This window comes from Equus przewalskii, chromosome 23, assembly GCF_037783145.1.
Source record: "Equus przewalskii isolate Varuska chromosome 23, EquPr2, whole genome shotgun sequence".
Lineage (NCBI taxonomy): Eukaryota > Metazoa > Chordata > Mammalia > Perissodactyla > Equidae > Equus > Equus przewalskii.
In genome coordinates, this window is record NC_091853.1 from 4,570,796 (window position 1) to 4,598,787 (window position 27,992).

The following is a 27,992-nucleotide window of genomic DNA, read 5'->3' on the forward strand; positions in this document are numbered from 1 at the left end:
AAGAACAAGTGACTTGCCCAAGGTCACCCAGCTCCAAGTACTGAAGCCCGGAGTGTGAATGGAGGTCTGCCTGGCTCTTCACCAGGTTGCTCGTGGTGACACGGTCAGATGGGTGAAGCACTTCTAGGCGTCTGGAGTGGCTGGGCGGGTGGAGTTTGAAGCTGGTCCCCATAGGGCTGAGATCATGTTCTCTAGCTGTAACACCAGTTTTTGGTGGAAACATGGAGGTTCCTAGGAAGCCTAGGGAGGCTGGTTTAGAAGGAGATGCTGCACCGGCTGTGAAGGCACGACCCTCAGGACTTGTCAGAATTCCGGAAGAGGAATGCAGAGGAGGGATGAGGAGCAAAGCTGGGGAGCTAAGATTTGAGGGGGGAATATCCCCAGAGCAAGACAGCACGTCAAGGACAAGAGGAAAAGCTCATCCTTGCCAGACGCAGGATCAGTTACTGGGCATTTGCCACAGCCCCAGAGAGCCAAGGTAAGACACTTCTTTTTTAAGAAAAAATGGGAGTTCCAACGAAAAATCTGTCACTGTGAGCCTTTTTCCACCAACTTTGTTGTACCACATGCTTCTACTGGAAAAGAGACAGCAAGAGCAAGAAAGAGAAGGAAATCAAGGGAGGGGGCGATGGGAAGTGTGGGGGCACCCCCCAAGCCCTCCTCCCTTCCCACAGCTACCTCTGCCCCTACTCATCCTTTTTTGCTGACTCTGCCCACAGGCTTTCCTCCCTCTTACAGGTAGTGGGCACTTAATAAACACATGCCCCTCCCAGCGGCCTGTCCTGCTGGAAACTCCTCAGTGAGGCAACTTCTGCCAGGAGGGGAGCAGGGGCATCATACGTGCAGGTGCAGCCTCTTCCTGCACTTATGCCACCAACTTGGGGCTTTTCCAACATAAACACTGCAGGGGTAAAGACGGGGCTGGCTTCCTTTCTCAACACACTGTTCTGGCTGTCCTTGAGAGAGCCCTGTATGCAGCAGGCCCTGTGGGGCTAGGTGGATACATGGCTGCTTCTCGCCTGAATTTCAGGAATTTTCAGGTTTGCCCAGGTCTTGTAGGTGGGCCTTGAGGATTAGCGCAAAGAGCTCATTCTCTATCAGTTCAAGCTTGTCCTTAGACCTGCAAGGTTGACCTTGGAGACAGAAAGGTGGCCCAGACAAGCATCCCCGTATTAGGTAATTCCTGTATATGGGGCCGAGAAATCTCCTTTTCCAAGGGTCTGTTTCCCCCTGGGGACGGGGCTTCTCTGCAGTGACTGCAGAGCCACCCCTGCCGACTTCTACTGTGTCACCGCCCTGAGAGGGATGTATAAGCTGCTCAGGGGTTCAGCGGAGGGACATGAAACTAAGGAGTGTGGCTTTTCAGCAACAGGGGATAAGGGATGGGAAGGGGGACCGCATGCCCAGGACTGCCCTCCAACGACTCGCCATTTGTGCTGGGTCCCGCCAATCCCTTTTGGCCCAGGGATTTACAGCAGAACAAAGTGGTCAGTGCCCCCAAGGGGGCATAAAGGCATTCAGCGAGAATACCAGCCACCAGCTGGGAGGAGGAGAGTCCTCGATGGCTGGGTCACGTGCAGACTTTGTCACCAGGGGTCTAGACTGGCATGAGCCGCCTGTGCAGGGCGACTGGTTTCCGATGGTATGACCCAATGGGGGCTGGGCAGCCTTCTACACCTCTTACCCCTTCAGTTCCAGTTGCAGGTTGCCGCCCTGGGTGGGTTTGGCAATCGTCCTGCTTGAGGTGGTTCAGGCCGCCCACAAAGAACACCGCCGGGCAGGTCGGAGCCGGGGCTGCCGGCTGGGCTGGCCTGGAAGGAGAGGGACGGGCCGGAACTGCAACCGCAGCGGCGGGGAGCGCGGAGGGGGCGGCAGGTGCAGGAGCGGGGAGGCGGGGCGGAGCTGGGCAGAGTCCCCGACTCTCGGGCGTCCCGGCGTGACCTTCCCGGGCTCCGCCAGGGCCTCGCCGACCTGCAGCGGAGGGCGGCCGGGAGCGGGCGGCTGCGGGCAGGCGGGTGGAAAGGACCGGATCAGGACAGCCAGACCAGGGTCCCCGGGCGTCTGCGGGCCGCGTGGCGACGCAGGTGCGAGGCGCCCACCCCGGCAGGCCGGGCTCGCGGCCCGCAGAGCAAGCGGGGGGCTGCGCGGTGGTCTGCGCGCTCCTCGCCGCTCCCCCCGCCCCTCTCGCCGCCGCGGCTCCTTTGTGCCGGCCCCGCGCCTGCCCCCTCGGGGCCTAGGCCCCGCCCCCCAGGTCGGCGATTGGCCACGCGGGCCTCTAGTGGGCGTGGCCCCGGGCCGCCACGGCGCGGTATATAGTAAAGGTAGGGCGTGCGCCTTCGGCCAATTTCTCGGCTCGTGGCCGGCGCTCTTGTGCTGCGTTCGCAGTCCGTTTGTCCGTGCTTCCCTCTGACTTTCTCGTGCCCCCTGTCTGTCTCTGCAGAGGTCACAGGAGGCGGGGGCCGAGCACGCGTCCCGAGGGGCAGCTTCGGGTCCGCAGAGTCCCCGAACCCCCCGGGGCGAGAGGAGTGCGTGGCGGACCAAAGAGAGCCCGCGAGCGGCCGCGCGCCCACCAATAGGTGCGGGGCTCGGAGCCGCCCAGCCTGCGCGGTCCCTCCCTCCGCCCCCCGCCCCCGCCGCCGCCTCCCCCTCCTCCTGCTCCTGCCTCTGCTCCTCCGCCGCGCGTCTGGCACTCGGAGAGCCGCAGCGGCAGCGGCGGGTGCGCCTGCGGAGAGCCAGGCCGGGGACGCCGACCGGCAGCCGGGGAGGACGCGAGGGCGCACGCCGCAGTCACTCACCCTCAGCGCCCGCGGCAGCGGCTGACCCGCCAGCATGGCCCGCGGAAAAGCCAAGGAGGAGGGCAGCTGGAAGAAATTCATCTGGAACTCGGAGAAGAAGGAGTTTTTGGGCAGGACCGGTGGCAGTTGGTGTAAGTACGGGGTCCGCAGCTCGCCCCCGGCGCCTTGTCTCTCCCGGGCGGCGCATCCCCTGCGCAGGCTCTGCAGACCGCTCCGCACCCGCCGCGCTGGCGAGGGTGGAGGGGGACCGGGTGGTGGGCTCTGCTTGGATCGCGCTCGGCAGGGCTTGTCATCCTGTGCGGAATGCGGAGTCCCCAGGATGGGCGCGGGCTGGGGGCGGGAGCACGCCAGGCAGAGGGTTCTGTATATTGTAGCCGGCTTGTCCTGGTAATTTGCAGTCTATCGGAGCATCGCTTGAGCCCTTCCCTCCTGGGAATGGTGAAGCTCTGGGAGACTAGATATGTCTCTTCCTGTAGTCATGTCCCAAGTCCTTAAAAAAAAGAGAGATTGAGGCTGTGAGAGAACCTCATGAGGGTAACGGGATCTAATGCAGGCGGGGTTGCATGTTATAGCACCTTTCTTTTAGTCTAAATATATACCGCAAAAGGCGGGGGGTGGGGAATCCGTCCACACTGCAGTATTTCATAGCGATGCCCAGAGTTTCCCCTGGTGACCTCCCCTGGAGTCATCGCAACCCAGAAATGGCTCATGAGGCTCCGAAACATGGCAAAGGCTGGTTGTTTTCAGTGTCCACACAGATGCACAATCAGTGGCTTGGGTTGGTTATAGTGAAGGGTTAGGCTAGGAAATAAATGGCACAAAGGCAAAAGCAGCTCTTCTTTTGAGATTTTGGGCAGCCTGTTGCTTGGTTGGATGGATATTGTTTCTTTTTCCCATTGAAAATTAGATACCTTACTTGTTTTCCACCTCCCTACCCCGGAAGGGTGACATGGTTTTTTTGAAAAAGGTCATTTTGAAGGGCAGAGTTGTAGGCAAATCTATAAGAGTCGTGACTGCGGAAGAGAGAGAGGGAGGGAACTCCCCTCTCCTGCATCACCTCCCCCTCCTCCTCTAATATCATCACCACCATCGACACCACTAGCACCACCACTGCAGCCACTGAGGGAGCCCTGGATAGGGGCTGATGCCCTGCTCCTGATTGGGAGGCTCTCTGGGCATCGGCAGGAGGATGAGTCAGGGAAATAGTGCTTGGCTGACATTTTGAAATGGAAGAAGCTGGATTATATGATTTGTGTAAAGAAAAAACATGCGGCCTGTGGTGGGTCTCTCTTGATTGAAAAGTAAAGGGTTAATAATGCATCATACTTCAAGGTTAGTCAAGGTGAAACCTCATTCCAGGGTATAACTGGGGAGCATAGGTAGCCCTGAGCCATGTTAAATGTAGGTCTTTAAAGTGATGGCTTATAGCTTTTATTTTATTTCGGGGAGACCATGCTCTTCAATGAGATTATTGCCATAGTTTCTCGCGCATAAAGATCGCTCTCTGTTTTGTTACTGTGGAAGGGAAAACCTGGAGAACTCAGGGTATGTGTCCGGTGAACAGCTCCGGGCCAGGGCCATCTCCTAGCAACTCCTGGTAACTTGAGTGAGGCCTGGGGGGTGCACTGTGGAGTAGGGCCCCCTTTCCCAGATTTCCCGGAGGTCCCTGCCCTGGTGGTCTGACCCCTGCCTCATCACGCGGACCAGGGCTGCATTGACTCCAGGCATATTGTGAAATTTGCCCTCTAGTGTTTTCTTCTCTCATAAAATATATTTCTTTCCTCATTCCAATTCCAGAATAATATTTGCTTTAGAGGGTACGGCAATATGGAACGACTTGTTCTTTAAGCCGACATTTAATGGGGCAGCACCTCTGTATGACAGCAAGAGAAAAAGAGAGAGAGAGAAAGTGTGTTGTGTGTGAATGAATATTTGTGTCCTGATACCACATCCAGCAAGGTGCCAATGCACTGATTTATGAATGCAGATCCCAGGACTGGTGTGCTTGTCTCATCTTTCCTTCTATTTTCCAAGGTGCAGATACTGGGCTAAAAATCCAGTTTTTATTTTGCGCTAATATGTCTATTGCTTTCTGGCAATGTAAGAAACGACAGAGCTCCTTAGACAGAGAAAGGGGCAGCAGTTGCTGTCTCCCATGGGGAAAATGCCACCTTCCCAGCACTGGGCCCAACACAGATGCCCTTGGGACGAGGGCAGGTTGCCCTTGGCTCAGTTTTGCTTAAGGTAGATTTTCACCAAGATGGACGCAGGAGCCTCGCCTGTCACCTGCTGGAGAAATGGCAGTACGCAGGTCACCTGGTGCTGTCCACGTTTTTATTCGGTTAATACAGGCATTGGCGGCTTTTTATGTTTGCTGCTGGGCCCAGATGCCATTTTTTCCTTCTGCCTGTGACTCTTTGAAGGGTACTCTTTTTTTTTGTTGTTCTAACTGGAAAACCTCTATATTACTTGTATTTTTTAAAAGGAAAAAAAATTGCTTAAAAGGAAAAAATGCCCCTAAAGCTTATCTTCTGGGTAACTGTGGCCGGTTGGTACAATCTGTCCAGCTTTTTTCCGAAGCAGCCGCTGGTGGCCTGCGTGTTGGTGAGCCCACTGCACCGGCCCCGCCAGACCTGCCTGCTCCAGTCTGAACACGTGACCTCACAACAGTAATGGGAGACTTTGCTAAGTAACGTCTCGGTGCAAAAGAGAAAAATTCCTCGCTTGTAGGCTGTAGTATCAGGCAGAATAGAAAAGCTCTGTCTTCTTAAATTTAATCAATATGCTTGCAAAGTGGCTTGTTTTTCCATTGCTAAATTTGTATTTTAAATTATAGCCTCATTTACATACCTTTTTATGTTGTTAGCATTAGGTGTCTGGAGTCCAAGGAATGAGTATAAAAATGCTCCAGTTGTTGGAAGAGCCAAATGTGGTTAAGCTCAGAACACCAAGCCAGGGTGGGGGGCGGCAGAAAAAAAAAAAAAAGAGGCTACAACAGTTCTCTTCCTGACCCTGTTACACCAACTCTGGCACCTCTGAGGAGCGTTCCCTGGAAAAATTTTCCAGATCTCCTGACGTCACGGCCTTGCCATTAGCCTGCCGCTGCTTGGATACAGAATGCGGCGCTTAACCCCTGTCCTGCCATGAGGCAGCGTCCAGCTGGGCAGCCGTGGCGCCAGCTCATACAGTGCATTTTTCCTTATCTTTCCCTTTTTCTTTGTTCTTTTTTTCTTTTTTGATAGAGGAGAAAAGCAATTATGATTAAGCATTTTGGTGTGGTTTTATGTGTGGTTCGCTTGTTTTTATAGCTCTTGAGCATGGTTTCCCTGAACTCTTTATTTGGTGATGGGAAAGAGGGGCTTTTAAATATATCAAGAGGGCATCCTGGCTAGTTCCGCCCCACTTGCACACACACACTTCTTTTCAAGAATACTGTGTTCTGTAGCGTTTTCCCAAGGACCCCAGGCTTTGCTGCACGCGATCTGGACGCTGCGAGAACTCCCCACGGCACCCCTGGGCAGTCCTGTTTCACACCCATAACCCCTGGTGCGCCATTCCCCCTTCTGCATTCCCGCTGAGTTGTTTGGCTGGCGCAAGGCTACCGGGCGATGCCTAGTACAGCCTGTTACGATGCAGCTAATCGGGAGATAATCCCTGTAAACCGGTAACTGATAGCCTCATTCCATCTGTGAGCGGCAGGGTTTTCTGTTTCTCATTTTCCTGCTTTTGCAGCTCTCGGCCTCTGTCCTGTTATCCTGTTAACTGTGGGAAAAGAAAATGCAGCCCATGGAGTCAGTCATTACTCTGGGTCCAGGCAGAGGATGAAATAAAAGTGTGCTTGCCATTTTTACTCTAGCATCTCCTTTCTTTTTCTTGTTTGGTGCCCCTGAAGGGAGAGACATATGCCTAGTCTGTGATACAGATCCAAGGCAGCGGGGTGGTATAGAGCTGGGGCTCTTCCCACGGTTTCTGGGTGTCCGTTACTCCTCGCAGCATGAAACCTCTCAGGCATTTGAGCATTTGGAGAAGCAGCAGAGCCTGGCTTGTGGTGCTGAAATGTCGAGGGATAAGCAAGCACAGAAAACATCCGTCTCTAAGGGAGTCTGCTGTCATATGTGAAATGCATTGCATAAGCGGACAAAGACAGCCCTGGATTTTATTGGTGATCTTCTTGAAATTCTTTTCTTTTTTATTTAGAGAATGAAATTATTTCCTATAAAGAATCTTAGTTCTAGCTGAACATGCCCCCCCACCCTCAACCACCCCCAATACGCACACTATAATGGGGGCTGCCCATCCCCCCATTTTTCCCTACCATCTGGGAGTGGGGTTCACCACCTTGATCAGTGTTGAAGAAGGAATCCCTGAAGACACCACCCGGGCGGAAGCCCGTCGGTCTCTGGGAAGACTTAGACATGCGTTCTGAGCATGCGCCTGCCTCACAGCTGTGTTCTCTTTGCTCTCCTTGCAGTTAAGATCCTTCTGTTCTACGTGATCTTTTACGGCTGCCTGGCTGGCATCTTCATCGGGACCATCCAGGTGATGCTGCTCACCATCAGTGAATTTAAGCCCACATATCAGGACCGAGTGGCCCCGCCAGGTAAGATGAACCTGAATAACTTCCGTTCTTCCAGAGGGGAAATGGGTGTCACTTTTTCACTTGAGGAAAATTTCTTCTGAAAATCATGTGTAATATAAGAGGAAGCCAAGCCTGTAAAGGACAGATAGGGACTTCTCTCTGATGCGGCCACATCTCCTGCCTGCATTGCAGGCAGAGCTCCCGGGTTGCAGACACCTCATTGCACGGCTCTGCAGTGAGGGGGCAGAGCCCTGTCCTCCACCCAGCCTGCCCCACCCCCCCAGCTCTGGGGGCCCCCCTGTGGCCTCAGTCTCTTCATTCCTAACACCCAAGGGGTCGGTCAGTGGGATCATGACAGGGCCTTTCCAGTTCTCACACACCTGCTTCACTTTCTTGAGGCGACTATGACTCGGATAAATCCTTTGAACACCTACGTTGGCTCCTGTTTTTAAAGGTTAACTTCTTTTCAGGGGTGATGAGAAGCTCTGAAATGGCCAGCTCCTCACAGGAGGAGCCATGACTGCAGGGCGCGTTCTCCCACCTGCTGTTGACTTGCAGTTTGACCTTGAACAGAGCCACCCTCTCTTTTCACTTCTCAATCTTTATACCTGTTTGTTTAATAGGAGTCTTATTGACCAGCTTTCTGGACCTGCTTTGCAGTTTAATTAACTAGCTCTTTTAGCTCTGAAACTTGGGTTGACAAAGAGGTTGGCATAGAAACCTGCCACCTGAGTGCCTGCCGGGACTCGGGTGCTGGCACTGTTGAGTGACGTGCACTGTGTGCACGGATGTGCATTTGCACACGGGTCACTAGCCCCAGGAGGGCCCCCTGCTGTGACACCCAATACTAACAAGGACAAGACAGTGGAGTGACCACAAACGTGATTGTACTGTTTGTGATTGCACGGTCTGGCTCTTCTAGAAATCATTGTCAGGAGGACCTAGAGAGAGAGAAAATGTGGCATAACTTCCAGGTTCTCACTTTATAAGTGACCTTGAGGCTGCCTCTGGGCGGTGACAATGATGTGTCCCCTCTCCACTTTCCCCGGGCAACAGTTTAGTAACAGCTATGTGTAGGTGACAGTCTTGAGGCTGTCTCCATGGCACTGAGCAGCAGCGGTGATTAAGTGTGCCTACCCGTCACAGACTTGTCATGTCCACCTCCTTCTTGGGTATGGGAAAGACTGTCGGAAGAAAATCTTCAGGCCATGAAGATGGCAAACATCATCTTTTAGTCCCAAGTCAAATAATCCTGTACTGTAAGAAAAACCCGAAACATTTCCAGATAAATTTAGATCTAGGGGGTTTTGGAAGTGGAAAAAGAAAACATGTAAGTATATAAAATGACTTAAACCCGCTTAATAATCCACAGTTTCCAGCAACTACTTCCTGAAAGAGGTGGGTGTATGGAAAGGTTGCAGCACAGAAACGCAGGATCGGAAATAAACGTGTTGTGCGCTGGCTTCTGCACAGTAAAGCTCGGTGTGTGTTTTCGTGTCCTCTGTTGGAGTGTTGTATGGTAGCATTCATAGTCGTAATTTCGACTGTGGAGACCTTTTATTGTATTGTTTTTCCATTTAAAAGCTATTCTTCAATCATTATGATATTTTACAGTAAGTCTTATACTTGAAGTCAAAGGTGACCAAAAAGTCAAGCATTTTCTTTAATTTCTTAAATTTAAAAAAATGTTCCTTGACATTGAAGAGGCAGCCTTCAATAAAATTAAATGTTGTCTTCAGGTTCTTGCAGAAAGGGAAATTTCACTTTCAAAAGGAAACAGCCCGAGTGCGGGATTTTTACCTAGGGCCTTGCAAATGACCTTGCCGGGAAAATCTGGTGAGCTGTCAGTCCTTCCAGCACCCTCCCTGCCTCCCGCTGCTTCCTCCCAGCCCCTTCCTAAAAGACACATTCTTCGTACCTATATTTAGTGTCCTTGCAGCAGTTGGACTGACCTGACAAACCGTGGCTTCTCCGGAGGAATGCTGCTGGCTCATCTTGGAAATATGCATTCCTGTCCTTTGGTCTGAGTCACAGGGAAAGTGTCTCCTCAGTCCCCCAGCTTCCCTTCGTGTTGCCTGGTTCTTTGTCATTTCTCTGTCTCTCTTCTTCCACATCCCCTCACTCATTTTCTTGCCAGGAGAGTCTAGGTCGAGCTCCCCTTTACCCTTGCCTCTCCAGGGGACGCGACATTCATTTGAGAATAGGATGGTCTCCGAGTGCCCTGAGGGACCCCAGCTGGTCCCTCCTCTTGGCATCTTTCAGTGCAAATCTTAAGAATTTGTCTTTTTGATAGGCAGTAACAATTCCTTCAGGCCACAGATGGAACAAGCGTATGGAGGAACACCATGGCGATTTGGGGCTTCAATTTAATATACCCTAAGCCTCTATTTTCCTGACAGTTGAAGAGGGAAAATTGTGTATTCAAGTCAAATGAACCTAGTGAGTGCGAAAGAGGTGGTATGTCATTTAAAGATTGAAAGACTTATTAATGCTATTATTAACTGATTCAAGGCATGAACACAAGGCTGGCCTGGCTGGGTTCTGACTGCCCTTTGCACGCTGGAATACCTTGTAATTAGATCTCTTCTGAATAATGCGTGAACGTGACCAAGTTAAGTGGTGGTAATTGTGCAGTATTTGGGGCTGTGTGTCTATAATATTGGATAACCTGATAGGTGAAACATGAAAGTCTCAGAGAAAGGACTAAATCACAAAATGGAAGTGACATTTAAGAAGAAATGGACAACGTCCAGTTTCTTGGCCAGAGCAGTGGTGGCCATTAGGGTGTATGATGTTCCTTACAGAGTCATGTTGCTCTGGGATTTTGGAACCAACCTGTCTACTCAGCCTGGAAGGTATGGGCTAGAGCCTCAGCTGAGATGGTAGGTTGAAACATATTAAATTGCTATTTTTGGGCTCAAAAGCCATTGCTTATTGCAATTTCATGTTGCCTAACCTCAGCGTGAAAGCAGCCTGAGTTCCTAAGCCATTACCCGTCGGTTTGCAGTAAAGTTGACCGAGAAGGAAAAGCAGGGCTTTTGGAGTTGGACACAATTCCCACCATTCCACACACTTCTGACTCTCGCTGGGCCTCCGTTTTCTCATCTATAAAAGGGGAATAATACCCTGTGAGGATTAAAGGAGGATGAAATGATAAACGTGTGTGAAGTGAGTGGTACTTTACAGAGGCGTAACTAAAGGGTGGGTGGCTCTCCCCACTAGCCTCCGTTTTTACAGCCCTGCTTCGCTGGAAGCGTAGTTCTTCTGGCTCCTGAAGTCCGTGTTCCCGGGCTGTGAGCTCTGGGGATAGAGCAAGGATGCATCGTACACTTCTATTTCCATGAAGTTAATAGAGTCTTAGCTTTTCTTGACAAGCAGGAGAAGTTGGATTAGGAAACACATTTAAAAAATTGAGTAAATTTAAGTGACATTGTATTTGTTCTGTAATCTCTCCCTTTAAAATCCCCGCCCCTGTTGGGTTAGCCCCTGCCAGCTTTCCTCCAGGGATACCCCCTCAGGAAGGTCCTCAGTGGTGCTCAGAGGCCTCCCCTCCCACTGTTCGTGCTGTTGGATCTGGAGATGCTGCTGTCGGCCATGCGGGAGCAGCCCCGTCCCGATTTGACCAGGCTCCGGGCTGTGATGGGAAAGTCCCCCTTTCATCGAGCTGCCCATCCCCTGCCCCGTGCTCACTTCACAGCAGTGGAAGGAAATGAAGGTCACTGGGTGTCAGCCGGTGGGTCCAGGGCAGATTCCCAGCTGCCCTGCTTCCTGATGAGCAGGTCTGAAGGTATTCCACTCCTCTCCTTCCGCTCAAGGTTGTGGGCGGCTTTTGGTTTTGCTTTGAAGTAAAGATGGCTCAGCGCTGGAAGAATGCGTTTTAAAAGGGTCATATTCTTGGTGAGATGGGAACCAGAGGGACCAGCAGGTGGGTGAGGACTAGCAGACCACACTGGCACCCCTAGGAGTTTCGGTTACATCTTGATTGCGAGAGAGAAATATCGTGTCTTAAAATCCATTAGGGTACAAGGCATTATAATTCAAATCTCAGCGTGAGTAAGCAAAATTCTTGAGAAGGCATTACATTGATTTCAGAATTGCTTTTTTTCAAGCTGCATCACACTCCTATTTTTCTCTCTCACTTGAATTTCAGAGGGAGAATTGGAAACACTTGGCTTCCTTGTACTTGGGAGCGATTGTTATTTCAGAGTGCCAGTCAGGTGTTTTTCTGCTGTTTCCAGTTATACTCCATTGATCTGTAATCCAGGAGCTGATATGATAAATACTCAATGCTCGCCAGGCCCAGCTGCCTCTCAGGCTCCCGCTCCTTCTTTCCTCCCAGCCTCAGATGGATCCTGCACCAGCCCCCCAAATCCCCCCCACCCGGCCCCCAGAGTCTGAGGCTGTGGATGAGCTAGCACTGGTGGCAGTTGGGGTTTGCAGAAGCTACTGCCCAGACTCAGTTTGGTGAAGGGTTTAGGGCGGCAGACTGCAAGTTCTTATTCCTCAGAGTGCCCCAGCCTTGCTTTTTGGCTTCAGCAACTCACCTACCCATGTTCCTGTTTCTTCATTTCTAAAGACCAAGATACAACCAATAAGTTAGCTCTTGGGTACCTAACAAGCCTAATGATTAACTTAAAAATATTCTTGGAGGTATAGAAAAATGGATCCTCCAGTGTATGCTCATTTTAGACGAGAGAGCAGAGACCCCTGATAAATGGGACCAGGTAACAAATTCCATGGAGGGATGGGGCGGGGTGTAAAAGATGCTGAACTGATGGAGCTTCCTTTAGGGCTTTTCTGCTGCGCTCACCTGAGGGAAGGGCTCTGTCGTAGCAGGTGGTCGTGGAAAGAGCACCAGCTCATGGCCTCCATTTCTAGGTCATAAAACAGGATGGGCTTGGACTGGTTGATGCCATGATTCTTCACTCTCATCCTAGCAGTCTTGTGACCTAAGGGCCCATCTGCGGCTGACAAGACTGGAGAGAGGCTGGGGAGATGCAAGGGGACAGGGGTGATGCTCCAGTGGCTTCAGACCAGACTAGTGTGCCTTTCCCCACATAGACGCAGGAACACACGTCATCAAATATCATGTATAATGTGGTGTCTTATTTCAGGATATTGGTCACTTCGCCAGTGTTGCGTTGTGTATCTAGACAAGTCAAATATACTATATGTGCTTGTTCTGAAGTTTGGCCTTGAATAAAAAAGCATAATTAATATAAAATACTAGAATTTGGCTGGAACAGTGGTAACTTTTATTTCACTGGGAACATGCACAGTTATGAGCTGTACAAAATATCAAAGATATGTCCCTATGAAAGCATATGCACTTTTGAAGATAGATCCTCGGAACGAAATAATTCTCTGTCCGTCTAAAAATGAATATGTGACGACAGGAAAAAGTCTAATGGTAAAGGGTAATTCCATAAACGGAGAAGGGCCTTCAACCCGAGTCTGTGGCTTTTTGCCTAGATAGGAGAAAAGACTTCCATGCACCGAGGGTTGTTGAACATCCAGATAGGCTGTGGAGGGAGTCCAGCCACTCATCATAGAAGGACTTTTCATAGGGAGCAGGTTCGCTGGCGTGAGGAGGGTGTAGCCATGTCCCTGCTTGGAGGCAGGGGGCTTGAGTCAGCTGATCCCACGTCGCAGTCAAAAGCTGAGCCTGAGACAGAAGGTGCGGCAAAGGCAGCTAGTTTCCAGAAAGCACAGAGGTACCTTTTTTTCCAGTGCCCTCCCTGTATTTTGTTAGGTAAATTGATATTAGTCCTGCAGAGGTCAAACAAAAATTAAAAACAAAAACAAAACCCATAAATATCTTAGTGGCACTTGAAGGAGGAAAATGTGTGTGTTTGTGTCTATGCATATATATGTGTACGTAGATAATGTATGACTGTGTATAAAATCATACCCCCAATTTTTTTAAATGAGAAATTACTTCTCAATGTGGAATACACAGGAGACACACGATATGGAGGTATTGTGTGCATGGCTACGTTTATAGGTGTGTCTTTGCTTCCTGTGCTCTCGTTAGTTATGTGGGTACCCTCCTGGAGGATTCTATGGAAGATGTCTGTTTGGTCTAGTGATATATTAAATGACAGGTACAAGCATCTGTGCTTTGAGATTTGTTTGAGTAACTGTTACAAGGTTAAAAATGGGTGCATTCTAGTTTAAATACTTCGAACTCACAAGTAGATTGAGAAATTATAAACTTGCTACATTATAAACCTAATAAGAAACAAAGTACTTCTTTCTTAATGAAAAGCCTTTCTTTTCTCTCTCCTTTCCCTTCCTCTTTTACTTGTTGGTTCCCTCTCCTGCCATGAAAACCTGCTAAAGCCGAAGACTGAGTGTTTTCCTTATTTATTTCTCAAGAGATGGGGGACCAAGAAAAGGCAAATGTAACTCTAAAAACCAAGTGCGAAGCCAAAGGTTTTTTTTTCCTTTAAACTCCAAATCTTACGTAAAGTTGACATATTCATTAGAAATCAAATAATTAAAATTTCAGATAGCCAGATTATTACTTCAGTCCTTTTAAGTGGCTTTATTAAATAAGAATCAATATATAATTTAAGGCAAATGGTCATAGCAGAGCAAAGCTGTATAGAGCCCAGCATGGTTCATGTTGATTCAAGGTCAGAAGACAGGAGAGGCAAAGGTTAGATGTGTTTCCCGGAATATAATCTGAAACGACCAGCCGGCGAGTGGGTGTTCTGCTATCTTTGGCCTCTCGGAGTTCCCAGCAAACAGAGCTCATCCTCGTGCGAAGGTACAAGTAACAATTTTAAGGAGTAGGCAGTATGGAGAGGGACAAGCTGAAAGTATCCAGTCTCGTGTGCAAACAATGGATGAGGACACCAGGCAGCAAGGTGGGGTGTGCGCAGCCCTGGGAGAGTGTCACCATTGCTGAGGAATCTGTGTGTGGACTCAATAAGGAGGTTGCCAAATCCACTCCCATTCCTGTCTGTGTCTTCTTTCCTTTAGGACTGATAAAGTAACTGATTTAAAGGGTTTAGCTATCAGGTCAAGGGCGCTTCATCTGCCTCTTGTAAGTAATTGCTTTAGAGAAATGACTTTTGAGAAGAGGAGTTTTCCTAATGGGGTAGAGAGGATCTCATCAGAGAACTCTCCTAGTTACGATGACCCAGAACAGGACAGGCCAGGGGATTGATCTCTGGTGGCTTCCAGGAAGAGAAATTCTCAGGCCAGCAGGCTCTGGACAAAGAGAAGAGAGGAGGCAGAGGTGATGGGTGATAGGGCAAGAGACCTTCCAGAAACGTGCGGACAGAGAGCAGAAGAGCCCACCAAGGAGGTGGTGGCCACAGTGGACTCAGGGTGGCCTCCTGGGGCTTCTGTGTGCGTGTATGTGCTCCACAGGTGAGGGCTTAGAGGAAGGAGCTGGTTGTGTGACCTAAGTCCAAACCATTTTTGCTTCTTTTCTGGAAACATTCAGGTCAGAAACTGAGTTTCTGAAAAGAGTGGTTGCTAAGGCTTATGTTAGTTACATCTTCAAGACCCTTCAGCGGCTCCAGAGGGAAACGTTAGCCTCCAGAAGGCAGTAAGGTGTGGCTGAGCTTCCTGAGCTCATTCGTCATTCCTGGGCTCCCTCCTCTGCCAGCATTCCTGTCCGTTTCACCTCTTGTGTTCTTGGTTTCACCAATTTCTGATGCTTCTCTGTACATAACATGGCCACTATTCTTCAAGCGTCTTCCATCTGCATTTCTCTCACATGCTGACATACAGGCTTGGCTGGGCTTAGATCTTGAGCCAGGCTCACGGATGGATTCGGGCTCTTGGGTGGGAATTGGTGTGATTCCATTGTTTCTTCTTTACCTTATCTAGAGACACGAGACCAGTTGTGTATAACTGTTTTCTGGGCCAGTGGTACCCTTGTGCCTGTAATGGTAATATCTACTATTTCCATAAATCAGCTCTTAGATGATTAACAGCAGAGGTGCTTGCTAATGAACAAGGCTGGTATAAGTCTCTGGGTAAGCACGAACTGAGTTCTGACCATAGCTCTTAGACTTCTGAAAAATGCACTTGCTAAGTGCCCTTTTGTTAGTAAAGAGCCCAGAGCGCTGGGTGAGAGGAGCTGATGCTCGGGGGTCTCGCACGTGGTACCTGGTCTCTTTTAATAGTCAGGACCCTGGACTTGGCGTCATGGGGGAATGAGAAGCACTCTGCAGAATCCCACCTCCTCTTGCTCTCCTTTTTCTCTGGGGGGGAGCTGAGAATCGCTGTTCCTCTCACACACTTCAAGGAGATGGCACCCTGAGCAGCCGCTGGAAGAGAGAATGCAGAAGGAGCCAGAAAGCGAGCGCCGACTGCTGGGGAAGGGGGCCGGGGGGGCATCGCCGTGTGTGCAGTCCCCTCGTGGTTTACGTGCTACCGTGTTTCTCAACAGGACCTTCTCGGTCCACATTCCTCTTTTTAGCTCGCTGGGTAAGACTCTGCGCATCTCACACCAGGCTCGTTGACATTCGGTTAGGATTTTGTTTTTGCTGAGTCACCCGCTCTGCTGATGCACTGCGCCTGGCATCATTGTTACTCATCACGCTGATGTCCCTTCGGTCAGCTGCTGGGTTCTTCCCCGCCTTCCTCCCTTCCGGAAGGTTAGGTGAGACTGCTCCTTGGTTGCTGACAGTTGGTCTCCTCCTCTTCACCCTTCTGTCCGTCCACCACTCTCCTGTCGTCTCTTTCCCGAGCCTGGAAACGGCGTTTAGCCCGGTGAACACAGATCTTCTCTTAGTCCATTTCTGCCCCCCACCCCCACCCCCATCACACAGGATGCCTGCAATAGGTCCCGGCAGACGTCCTCGCTGACACTTGCAGAGGCATTTGCCTCTGGGTTCTCTGGCTGCCCGTGCCCTGCTCTGCCAGTGGTCCCTCCCCTGTGAGTGTCCCTCAAGCCGCCATTCTCCCCTGACTTCATGATTATTCTAGGAAAACACCTCCTCCTGCATTCTGTTAGGCCTCTGGCCCTGGGCCCGCCTCTGTACTTCCCTCAGGTCCAGGCAAGTCACCTTGACTTAAATGTCTTGTTAACAACTCAGACAAGAAGGACCCTCCCTCGCACTGCCTCAAGCATGAAATCCCAGTGGAAGCTTCTACTCACCTTTGTTTATTTTACTTTATTTTATGTTTGCAAGTATTGACCATTTTTATTATATTGCCTCTTTGCTCTATAAATGATCGCAATGCCAATTTTCCAACTTATTAATGTGGGAGAAGATTGTTCAGGGTATATTTAAATTGCTTTAGTCATACAAACAGTTTTCTATGGTTTGTGAGCATTTAAAATAATTTTTAATGGTAGTAGCTTTGTTTATTTTTAACTGAAGATTTTTTTATGAGGAAATTCTGCTACTTCCCCTTTCACTCGTGTCCGTGACTCTTGACAGCTTGCCCCTGAATTCCTCAGGTTCTACCTTATCCTTTTTGAGATGATTCTCAATGTCGCTCTTGAAGTAGTTTTTCTCGGGCAAGCCTCTGCCTGGCTGCAGACCGTCACATGCCTTGTCTCCATCTCATCCTTTCCATTCCTCTGGGAACTGCAAGAATGGAAGGACTCTCCCATTCGGGCCCCTAAGCCAGGCCCTCCTCACTTAACCAGTTTGGAAGCTCAAAGCCAACCTTACTCACTAGAAAAAATAACAGCCCTTTAGCCCAGCCCCCACTGACGCCTGTTCTCAGGCCTCACAAATGGTGCTGCTGAAGAGTTCCTGTCCTCTAGTTGTCCCTTCCGCTTTAATTATGTCATTGTCTTCATATCTCCTCACCATTGCCACGCTCATTCCCTGAAGCAGGGGTTCTCAAACCAGGAGTGCTTAAGGATCTCTTCAGGCATGTTAAGCAGCAATTCTCGAGTCCCATCCTTAGGGATTAGGATGGGGCGGGTCTGGAGCGAATGTGCAAGGCTGCTTGTTCAACAGGCCCCAGGTGAGAGAGTGCGGCAGGAGCTCGCAGGCGCTGTGCCCAACAGGCAGAGGGCAGGGCCGGGAGTGGGGGCTAGAATGGGGTTGTCAGACTTAGCAAATAAAAATACAGGGTGCCCAACTAAATTTGAACTTCAGATACACCACAAATAATTTTTATAAGTATGTTTCATGTTTCAAATAAAAAATTATTTGTGGTGTATCTGAAGTTCAGATTTAACTGGGCGTCTTGTATTCGATCTGGCAGTCCCAGAATAGAATGCAGTGGTGATTGACTCTCCGCCCATGGCCCCCGGAGTGTGCTTGTAACACTGTTCACATATCTGTCTCAGAAGTCTTGTGATGGCGGAGGCTTTTGGAAATTGAAGAATCTAAAAAGTTGGTTAAAGAGTGGAAATCCAGGGTGCACATACTTGGAATTTTTCCTGGCTGGCACGTGACTTGCTCAAAGTAACCGCTTCCTTTTGGAATGGAAAGCAGGAGTGGAAAGTGCACTTGAAGCCCATATTCCTCCAGTTTAGTTAAAAGACCCAGAGAGCTCTCTGTCGAGTAGTCTGGAGTCCGCTAGACTTTGTAATGGTCATAAATTAATTGACAAAAAGAAGTGTAAAAGGAGACCTCTGTGCTCAAAGGCTTACGTGCTTTAGAGAAGGGAAAGCCACCTGCACAAAATGCTAGCTGGCAATGCAGTCTTTCGAATGTGGGCATGTGGGGGTTCTGGAAAGATAACAGGCTTTGGAGTCCAGCGTACTTGGCTTGGAATTCTGGTTCTACCACTTTTTCTGTGACCTTGGGCCAGGCACTTAATCTTTCTGTGCAAGAAGTATTTTCATTCATAAAATGGAGATAATGCCGATCATGAAATATTGCTGGGGAAATTAAATGGTATATGATATCATTTAGATCTAAATGCCACAGAAGTGATTTCATAAGAGAGGCCAGAGTTTAACCCGTTCTTTGAGCTGGGTGGGATTAGCACTGTATGTTTTGTACATGAAGAGTCTGCTTTTGAATTATCTTGGTTGACTGCCTTCCCACGAATGATTTCCTCAGTGTTTTTCTAACTCTTTTCCTGCTCCAGGATTAACACAGATCCCTCAGATCCAAAAGACTGAAATTTCCTTCCGTCCTAATGATCCCAAGAGCTATGAGGCGTATGTGCTGAACATAGTCAGGTTCTTGGAGAAGTACAAAGATTCGGCCCAGAAGGACGACATGATTTTTGAAGAATGTGGCAGTAAGTAGACTTATTTTGGGTGTCTGTGGCTGGTTAATTCTTATTTCTTGTTTCTCTTTGTTGCTTAATGATTGAAAGATACGCCTGAAATAATTAAAAGACTGAACTCTGGCCATGTTGAGAGGACACTTTTTTTAAAAAACACGCAGACATTATGGTGTAGGCTTGGATGCAGTGGGAGAAACAGTGTAGCCTCAAGTCTTACTGGCACCTGCACTTGAGAGGCGTCTTCCTTTAAAACACTCCCAGCCACCTCTGCTCTTTATTGCTCAGACTCAGACCGCACTACAGTTCTGGTTCTCTTACTGATTTTGAGAAGTACACTTGCTTATATTTCCAGATTTCTGCCCCTTTCCCCCATCCCTGTTCTCCCTACAGAAGAGAGCACAGGGCTCCTCTCACCAGAATGACCCTTTGGAGTGATTAGCTAGAACTGAGCTGATATTGATGGAGGAGCATTCAGTCGGTACATTTATAGACCCTGCTTGGGATGGGTAACGAAATATGTCTCAGGCAGCTGAGCATCTGGATAAGGAAATGACTGATGAATGGTAAGGGATAGCTCTTGGTTCATTAACCCATTGAAATGAATACGCATGCTCCTCCTTGCCGGAGTGTGAATTTCCCAGCTATGTTGTCTACCCACCCAAACACGATACCTCTCTGAGTTACTAAGTGATAGCAGAACTCAATTCAAGCATTTACCAACTCCAGTTCTTTAAATGGCAGGCTGTTGCTTGGTCGCAGTATGGGGTGAATTGCCATTTTAAGTCATTTTGAAAAGATTTAGTAATTTAAAAGGAACACTTTCACTAAATGGTTCTCATTAGAACTTAAATGAGGTTTTCATCTTACTTTGCAGTAATTAAAAGGCCCATATGATAGATAATTAGGGTAAATTACTTCATAGGAGATGGACTGAATTGAGGCTTTGTTATGGTATGAATCAAAAATACAATAAAATTTCTCAGGTGAACAAATGCTTATAAAAATTCACAGCTTTAAAAGGCAAAATCTCAGAAAAACTTTTTTTTTTAAAACACCTTGAATTGTGGTTGAAAAGGGAAAAAACAACTCTTTTCTATTCCCTCTTTACTGTCTAACATGCTAAATGGGCATGGCTCCAGGAAATTCTGATCAAAAAACTTGCAGTTCTGAAAATTATTCACAATCCTTTTAATTTGTGTTCTAATTATAACGTCCCTGTTGTTGAGCCAAGCTGATGATGACCCGTGTAAATGATGCTGCTCATGAAGGGCGATCCAGTTTCCTTTCAGTCTTCTGAATAGCTGAGTCATCCATTGTTTAAAGGAAGGGCAATATTGCCAGAGACCAAACATCGTGTGCTGATCATCAAGTGCCGTGAAGCCTTGGTGTGGGGTCATGTGTCAGCTGTTGTTTTTGTTGCTTTAAAATACCTTTTCAACATGAGTGAAGAGATGAAGGGGCTTGCTGGAAATCCTTGCTGAATTCAGACAATGCCTTAAATGTCGAGTAGCAGTGTCTTAGCATAGGGAACCGTGACGAGAAGGAGCGCCCCTTCCTTTCTCAGTGGTGCTAAAGGAGTTGTTGGTACAATGTGAAGATGGTGTTTGCATTTTCAGGTGTGCCCAGCGAACTCAAAGAACGAGGAGAATTTAACAACGAACGAGGAGAGCGAAAAGTCTGCAGGTTCAAGCTTGAGTGGTTGGGAAATTGCTCTGGAATAAATGATGAAACTTACGGCTACAAAGAGGGCAAACCATGTGTCATTATAAAGCTCAACCGAGTTCTGGGCTTCAAACCTAAGGCAAGTAATATTTTAAATCCTAGAATTTAGCTGAGCCATTCACATTTTGGATAAGGTACTTAAACAGTATGAGAAGAGAATAAAAGGAAATTTTAAAATACACTCAGTGGCAATTTTGAAGCCTATTCTGTAGAGTAACATCGAAAACTTCTGTGTCCACTTTGAAATTCTTGTAGTTAGGTCAATCATCTCATTTTCTAAAGTTAGAGAAATTCTGAGTGGCAAAGCCAAATTCCGAAGTCAGTCCTGTGGCCCTGCCCTGTTCTCAACACTTCTGCTCAGCATCCAGATAATAGTTTCTATTATGCAAACTCTTCCGTAGTAAAAATAGGAAAAGATATTTCTAAATTTAAAAACTACCTGCGTGTACCTGCAGTCATACTCTGGTTTTGGTGCTCTTGGAGCCAGAGTATTTAAAACAAATTGATAATCTGAAAAAACAATTTCTTTTTGCTGAGTGATGATTTCATTGCAAAATTAGAAGCTGAATACTATGTAGGTGGAACTTTGATAACCATGCTGTTGGCTTTTGACATCATTGTAGCTTATAACAGGTAAACATTACTTGAGATCACTGAAAAGTGGCAAACTGCCATTGCTTACCATTTGGTGAGATGATAGTAATTCTTTAAAAGAAGGAAAAGTGTATTGGTGTTCTCTCTGCCTTTATAAAACTGGTTATTTCATTCTTTCCTTCAGGTCATGAGTAAATAAAGCTGTCCTTTTCCCTTACTCATGGCTTCTTCAGCAGTTTCCCCACTCGCCCGTGTAGGCATTACCATTATGAGTGGTTTTCCAATCTGATAGGACTTGACTGCTGTATATACTGTTATATGAACAACCTCACTTCATTTCTGGAATCTGGCTCTTTTGTTCATTAATTTTCTATTGTTTGCTATTAATTTGTTTCCACAATGCTTGTTACCATGAACAATATTTTCAAAAGAAAATCTCTATGGAGATGGAAAGTTTTATAAACTTAACTGAAGGATGCATCAGAACTCTTCTACTGCCACCAGGGGCAAAAATGGACCAGTGGGTGGATGGATGGTTGCCTGGCTGGCTGGCTCGATGGATCTCCTACAGAAATTAACATACCTCTGAACAGAATTTTAATCTTCTTTCCTCTTAGACTAGGATATCATGAGAGAAAAATGGTGAGAACCATGATAGCACACTTTTGGTTGATATTCATATTGCTGGGGAACACTTCCCCAAGATAAATCAGCTATTTGCCAGTGAACGGGATTGGTCTGGTGTGTTCGAAGCAACAGTAATCCTAATCTTTGTTCTCTGAATCCCTCACTTTTGGTAATTCCTCCTCATAGACATCGAGTGATACCTGTAACCCACAGAGGCGGTCCCTGTAGTCTATCGTGAGTCACGTCTCTTCCCACGTCTGTAGGGATAATCTGTTAAGTGATGAATTCAGCTACTCTTTCTTTTCTGTCCTTTTTTTCTTTGGTCTCCAACTTGGTTATCCATTGCCGCTTTCTAATTCATCACTCTCCCCCCACCCCAAATCCCTAGCTCTTTTGTTGTTTGAATTATTTGTGTCAGAGATGGCAGCACCCCAGCATCTCCCTTGATGTGCCTATTTCCTCACCCTCAGAGGACAGAATCTGGCAACTTGTTTATCAATAAGCATATTCTCTCAAATTTTTAAAGATAAATCTATTGCTGGCAGAAAGTTCCAAGAGAGTCAAATCTAGACGATCATTTTCTTATATTCCAAAATGGAGAGTAATGCCAAAAATATTAGTTCCTTACTGACGGAGAATTGTCCATTTTATCTGACTTTGATTAGACTGTGTATCACATCTCATGTCAAGACTCACGTGCTCTGCTGATATGAGTAAGCAGGCGGCTGTCTTCCAGGGATGTGTGCTCATCACACCTCTTTCTGAGGTAGACTTGAGCCAGGGATATAGGAAGGCAGGCTCTGGATACTTCGCTACAGCGGGAATTTTAAAGTGTATGCTGGGTCCCTTCAATGGATTTACCCCTTCACAAGCCCCTTTCATTTAGGGCAATGCCACCCTTACCTGTTTTACTTAGTAGACTTTCCTAACAGAATTGGAAACGCTCCTTAAATGTCAGTGCCTCCAGTGGAGATTCAAAAGCAAGCAAGCAAGCAAGCCTACTTGAAGAAGGTCTCCTTGGAGGAAAAGGATGGCATTATTTATTCATGGCTCGGGAGAAAAGCGCAAGTTTTATGAAAACAAATGTCAACCAGGTTTTCCATCTAATTATTATAATCTTAGCAAACGAGGAGCTATTATTTCTGGGTTGGCTCGTACTTCTCAGTGTCCTTGAGTAAAGCTTATAATGGGTTAGTCAGAAATTCCATTTAGTACTGAGCTGCATCACAGCTTAATTGTAGTGGCCACAAAACCTAGGCAATTAGTTTTCAAACTACAACATGGCCTTTCCTAGACTGGTTAGGGGAATCGCTCATTCTGCTATCTCCAAGTGTTTTGTTATTTCAGTTGACTTACCGTGACCAATGTGTACTTGTTTGGGCTACAGATTAGTTTTATTTTTCAGAAATTTAAAAAGTTATTTACAAATTATTGACCAACATGGGTTTTATTTTTAGCCTCCTAAGAATGAGTCCTTGGAGACTTACCCAGTGATGAAGTACAGCCCGTACGTCCTGCCTGTTCAGTGCACTGGCAAGGTAAGGAGACATTTAGAGTTACTGGAGGAGGGGCCGCGGAAGTGGGGGTAAGAGCGCGAATGAGCGAGGTTATTTTAAGTTACAGGTGAAACTCTCATATGGGAAACAAGAAGCATTGCCTCCAGGAATTAGCCTCAAACTTGTTAAAAGAACAGAAGGATGTAGCAAGAATAAAACCGTATGTCAGTTTTCCCACTGGAACAAGAAACTGAAACATCTGAATTTCATCAGTTAGAATATTGGTTTCTAGAACTGAGAGGTCAACCAGCCCACACAAGTGCTTCTCTGGCCCACAAGGTGTCTTAAAAATTGGAGGCCAGCATTTTGTTTTTTTAATCGACAATTTCACATAAAAACAGTTGTGTTTTTGGCTTTTCTTTAAAAAATACTGAAAGATTAAAGTAACAATCAAGATGTGTCCCCTTTAGACTGGAAAACAGGTACCTGATGGATTGTTTTGAGAGAGAGAGGGCAGAATAAAGAAAGGGAATCTCCAAATAGTCCTGTTTTGTGGTGGTAGCAAGCAAAGAAACGGACACAGGAAAACGAGAGGCGATGGTTAAGCCTTTGGCGATAATGTCACTGGAACTGTCATCTGCTGGACCAACACCAACCCGCTGCTGCTGTTCAGTGTTGGTCCTGTTTCTAGCAGGTGGTGTCGGCTGGGAGGAACACCTGGCTGGCCTTTGCCACAGTTTCCCCCTTTGTACAATGAGAATAGCCTCCTTTTACGACCATTTGTCCCGGCTGCTCTGGATTGGACTGCGTATGTGTTGTTTCCTCTTGTGTCACGTACCGTCCTTATGTCCTCCCGAGGTTAATGGTCACCTACTCTTGAAGGTAGCTTTGGAGCAGCCATGTCACAGCATGACTGGCGTCCCTCCAGCAGAGGTTTGCAGATTCCTCCGTGGGATCCAGAGCCTGGTTTGTACGTGAGTACAAGTAGTGATCCAGGATGCGAGCCATTAAAATCTCATTTCCTCCTGGTTTTTAGCGTGATGAAGATAAGGAAAAGATTGGAAACGTGGAGTATTTTGGACTGGGCGGCTACCCCGGGTTCCCCCTGCAGTACTACCCCTACTACGGCAAGCTCCTGCAGCCCAAGTACCTGCAGCCGCTGCTGGCAGTACAGTTCACCAACCTCACCATGGACACCGAAATTCGCATAGAGTGTAAGGCGTACGGTGAGAACATTGGGTACAGTGACAAAGACCGTTTTCAGGGACGCTTTGATGTAAAAATTGAAGTTAAGAGCTGATCACAAGCACAAATCTTCCCCACTAGCCATTTAAAAAGTTAAAAAAGATACAAAAACAAAAACCTACTAGTCTTGAACAAACTGTCATACGTATGGGACCTACACTTAATCTATATGCTTTACACTAGCTTTCTGCATTTAATAGGTTAGAATGTAAATTTAAAGTGTAGCAATAGCAACAAAATATTTATTCTACTGTAAATGACAAAAGAAAAATAAAAATTGAGCCTTGGGACGTGCCCATTTTTACTGTAAATTATGATTCCATGACTGACTTGTAGTAAGCAGTGTTTCCGGCCCCTAAGTATTGCTGCCTCGTGTATTTTATTTAGTGTACAGGACTATAGGTGCACACACTGGTCATTTTTCAAGCCATGTTTTATCGTATCTGTTTTCTACTTTATGTGAGCAAGGTTTGCTGTCCAAGGTGTAAATATTCAATGGGAATAAAACTGGCATGGTACTTTTTTTTTTTCCTTTGGTTTGGCTCTTTCAAAGATAATGGCCCATCAATGAGCATTTTTAACACACTCCATAGTCTTTTCCTGTGGTGTTAGGTCTTTCTTTTTTTTTTTTCCTGGGGTTGGGGGTGGGTGGGCTGTCATGGGGGAACTGCCCTTTAAATTTTAAGTGACACTACAGAAAACACACAAAAAGGTGATGGGTTGTGTTGTGCTTTGTATTGAATGCTGTCTTGACATTCTTCCCTCGTCCTCCAGTATGTTCTGAGCTATGTATGAGATCTGGATCGCCCGTCACTTTGGCTGGTGACAGGGCTAATTAATTTGCATTGTACATTTTCTTTTACTTTCCTTTTTCCTTTCTCTGGAGGCATCACATGCTGGTGCTGTGTCTTTATGAATGTTTTAACCATTTTCATGGTGGAAGAATTTTATATTTATGCAGTTGTACAATTTTATTTTTTTCTGCAAGAAAAAGTGTAATGTATGAAATAAACCAAAGTCACTTGTTTGAAAATAAATCTTTATTTTGGACTTTATAAAAAGCAATGCAGTACCCCATAGACTGGTGTTAAATGTTGTCTCCAGTGCAAACTCCATGTTCTAACATATGTAAGAAGCCAGGAGTACAGTGCTCTTGTTGATCTTGTATTGAGTCAGGTTAAAACAATGGACAATAAAAGAATGAACACATCCTCATTGCGTGAGTCACTCTTGTCTAAATGCTCCAATCTGGGACTTCTTTACTTTCTATACTGCTAATTATCCAAGATCTTGAAGAAATACTGAACCTGAAAGACAAACCACATGATTTCATTAGTTCCTATGGAAGTTTGGCCTTTTCCACCTACCAGAGGCCGAGAGCTGGGTCTGGACTGGCCACAGACTGGAACACCAAAGACGGCCCTTCCCAAAGAGACTGGCGAATGGGAGGCGGAGACTCAACAAATGAAGCTTTAGTTTAAAGTTCAAGTTTAGAAATATTTTGCAGTGCTGCTTCACTAGGTATGTCTGTTTAAAAAAAACAAGTCAAAGCTGTTGTTAGTAGTTCAGTGTAAAAAAATGAGGTTAGGTTTGAGGTTCAGTAAATTAAGAAGGTTCATACCTAGCTTTTTGGTTCATGGTTTGGCTTAAGTCCTTATTTAGCCATATTTAAAGATTAGCCTCAGTGTGAACGAAGACAAAAATGAGCTTTGTGAAAAACATTCTTCAGGTATAAGCAAGCTGAAGATTTAGTATCACTTAACCAACAGGGGAAATTCCCAAACTAAGACCATGGCATCATTTTTCTGGAAACGGAGAGCCTGTCACAAAGTCTGTGTAGCTAGAGCTCGAGTGACTCCTTCCCGCCTCAGAGCGGTCCTGAAGCGCCCCTCGGGGTGAGGCTGAAGTGCTGCTCCCCTCTTGCGGACAGAGAGACCTCGAGGCCCAGGGCCATGTCTCTGAAGGCACAGCTAATTCAGAAATAGCAGTAACAGCCTGATTCTCACCTTACTGCCCCACATTCCTAATCCTGCTCATCTCTTCTCTTGTTTATTCTTTAAAAACATTGCCTGAGACTGCTATCTCTAGAGCAGCAGGTCGTGGGATGGCAAATTAATACTAGAAGAACAATGAGTCCTTTTAACAAAAAATAGCAAACGCTGAGCTGCAGTTTTTAGGAGCCCGCCTTACCAACTGAGGAAATACAGCAAAATCAATAAACCAACAACATACCTACAGAAAGCTGGCTTCTCCAAAAGTAACCCATGGCTTATAGAAATAGAAGGCATCATTCCTCTAACACAAGATGGTTTGTCTTGCTGGAACATCAGCTCATTTTGCAGGGTGTATCTGAGTCTTTGCGTATAATGTTTGAGAACAAGGGGAATGGCTTTAGGTCTGGGGAAAGGGGAGCATTCATTCAACTTGGAGGATAGTTCGCATTTTGGAGGCTGTTCGCAGGTCACAAACTTGGTCAGACAAATGTAACCCCTGCGTCCTGTGTACCCTGTACCTTCTGTTCTGAGCCACTGTGTGCGTGTGAGCATGTGTACGTGTGTGTGCTCCCTGCCTAGCAATTCCTTCAAGATTCTGTCCAAATCCTCCTTCTCCGTAACCTCTCCAGACTGTGCCAGTCCAGCCCCACATGTGATCCCTGGGGTATAGCACCACTAGGAGATGGGGATGTGGTTTGCACTCTGTGGCTCAGTAGAGACTTGTTCACGGCCTGCTCTGTGCCAAGCACTCTTCTAACAGCTAGGGAAAGATCCTTGAGTGAACAGAACACACAAATCTGTCTTCTTTCCCCTGTGGCTCACATTCTGTTAAGTACCTGCATGTTTCTGGAACTCTCGCTTCTATGCATTTATCGTGTCTTTCTCTTCTCAGTTTACTCCATCCCTTGTCAGGTGGCACATTTCTTGGGTGTAGGGAGAGTGCCATCTACCTCATTTGAGGTGTTCTTATCGCATCCTGGAAAGCGGTTCTCACACAAGTCCAGTCAATCAAATACTTAATTTCTCACACAGAATAGAAAGGGAATGAGTTTGTCCAAGGCAGTGTTTCCCAAAGATGGGCTGAGTACCACTTGGAATCCAAAGCATTAGAGGAAGAGTGGCTCTTTCTTCACTTCCTTCTCCATTCACCGTATTTTCCCTGAAGGAACGCTTCAGTGTGGCGTTAGTATGTCTTCAGCCCACATTCGTCTCCCTTTCATGTGAAGGGAGACGGGCCTTAGGCTCAGAACCTGTGGCAAGCGGTCTTATCTAGCTAGGATTTAATAACTTATTTTCATTGCATTTATTTTATTACCTTCAATTAAGGACAAGTAATACTAGTTTTATGGCAGTAAAATAAATTTATTCAAGTATAACTGAATGGATTTAAAGAAAAATAGGAAATAAAATTTCAGATGGTACTCAGATATGGTAGAAATCATGAAAGTGAAAAATGGCTGACTGTAATTTAGGAAACTCTGCCCAAAAGGCACGGCATTAACAGAAGCCACGGTTTTCTCCCGTACTTGTTCAGGCAAATCTCATTTGAACTCTTCTAGAACGGTAACATGCCTGCCTACTCAAGCTGTTCTTATTACCAGAGGGAGCTGCTCCAACTCCAAATTGAAAACATTATCAGTGATCAGAGACCAAAACCCAGTTTTCAAAATCTTTCAAAGTCCAAAGATAGCTCAAATTCCCGGCTTCTTAAAGGATTAGTAACATTTCATTATCAGTGTACATTTGGCGCATGGAGGAGAACTAAGTGAGGTTA

At 46.9% G+C, this 27,992-nt stretch overlaps 2 protein-coding genes across 4 annotated transcripts in view; one reads left to right on the top strand and one right to left on the bottom strand.

The window, feature by feature from the left end:
- Positions 1–2,125: 2,125 nt before the first annotated feature.
- ATP1B1 (ATPase Na+/K+ transporting subunit beta 1) lies at positions 2,126–25,439 on the top strand. Its single transcript, XM_008534794.2, has 6 exons — positions 2,126–2,926; positions 7,267–7,395; positions 18,397–18,552; positions 20,157–20,341; positions 22,941–23,021; positions 24,016–25,439. The coding sequence occupies exons 1-6, from the start codon at positions 2,830–2,832 to the stop codon at positions 24,277–24,279; spliced, it is 912 nt and encodes a 303-aa protein (XP_008533016.1). The 5' UTR covers positions 2,126–2,829; the 3' UTR covers positions 24,280–25,439.
- Positions 13,123–27,992, bottom strand: part of NME7 (NME/NM23 family member 7) — a 239,146-nt gene continuing 224,276 nt past the window's right edge. For 2 of the 3 annotated variants that reach the window (XM_008534792.2, XM_070591548.1), the window contains exon 12: positions 25,247–25,531. In XM_008534792.2, coding sequence (XP_008533014.2) covers positions 25,499–25,531 — 33 coding nt within the window. In that variant the 3' untranslated portion in view covers positions 25,247–25,498. Of the gene's footprint in view, positions 13,144–25,246; positions 25,532–27,992 lie in introns of those variants that run through there. The other variant, XM_070591547.1, reaches the window with a different exon arrangement.

Coding starts and splice junctions, on each gene's coding strand:
- ATP1B1 (XM_008534794.2), top strand. CDS start 2,830: ATGGCCCGCGGAAAAGCCAAGGAGGAGGGCAGCTGGAAGAAATTCATC. Junction 2,927..7,266: donor CAGGACCGGTGGCAGTTGGT/GTAAGTACGGGG, acceptor CTCTCCTTGCAG/TTAAGATCCTTCTGTTCTAC. Junction 20,342..22,940: donor TTCTGGGCTTCAAACCTAAG/GCAAGTAATATT, acceptor TTTTATTTTTAG/CCTCCTAAGAATGAGTCCTT.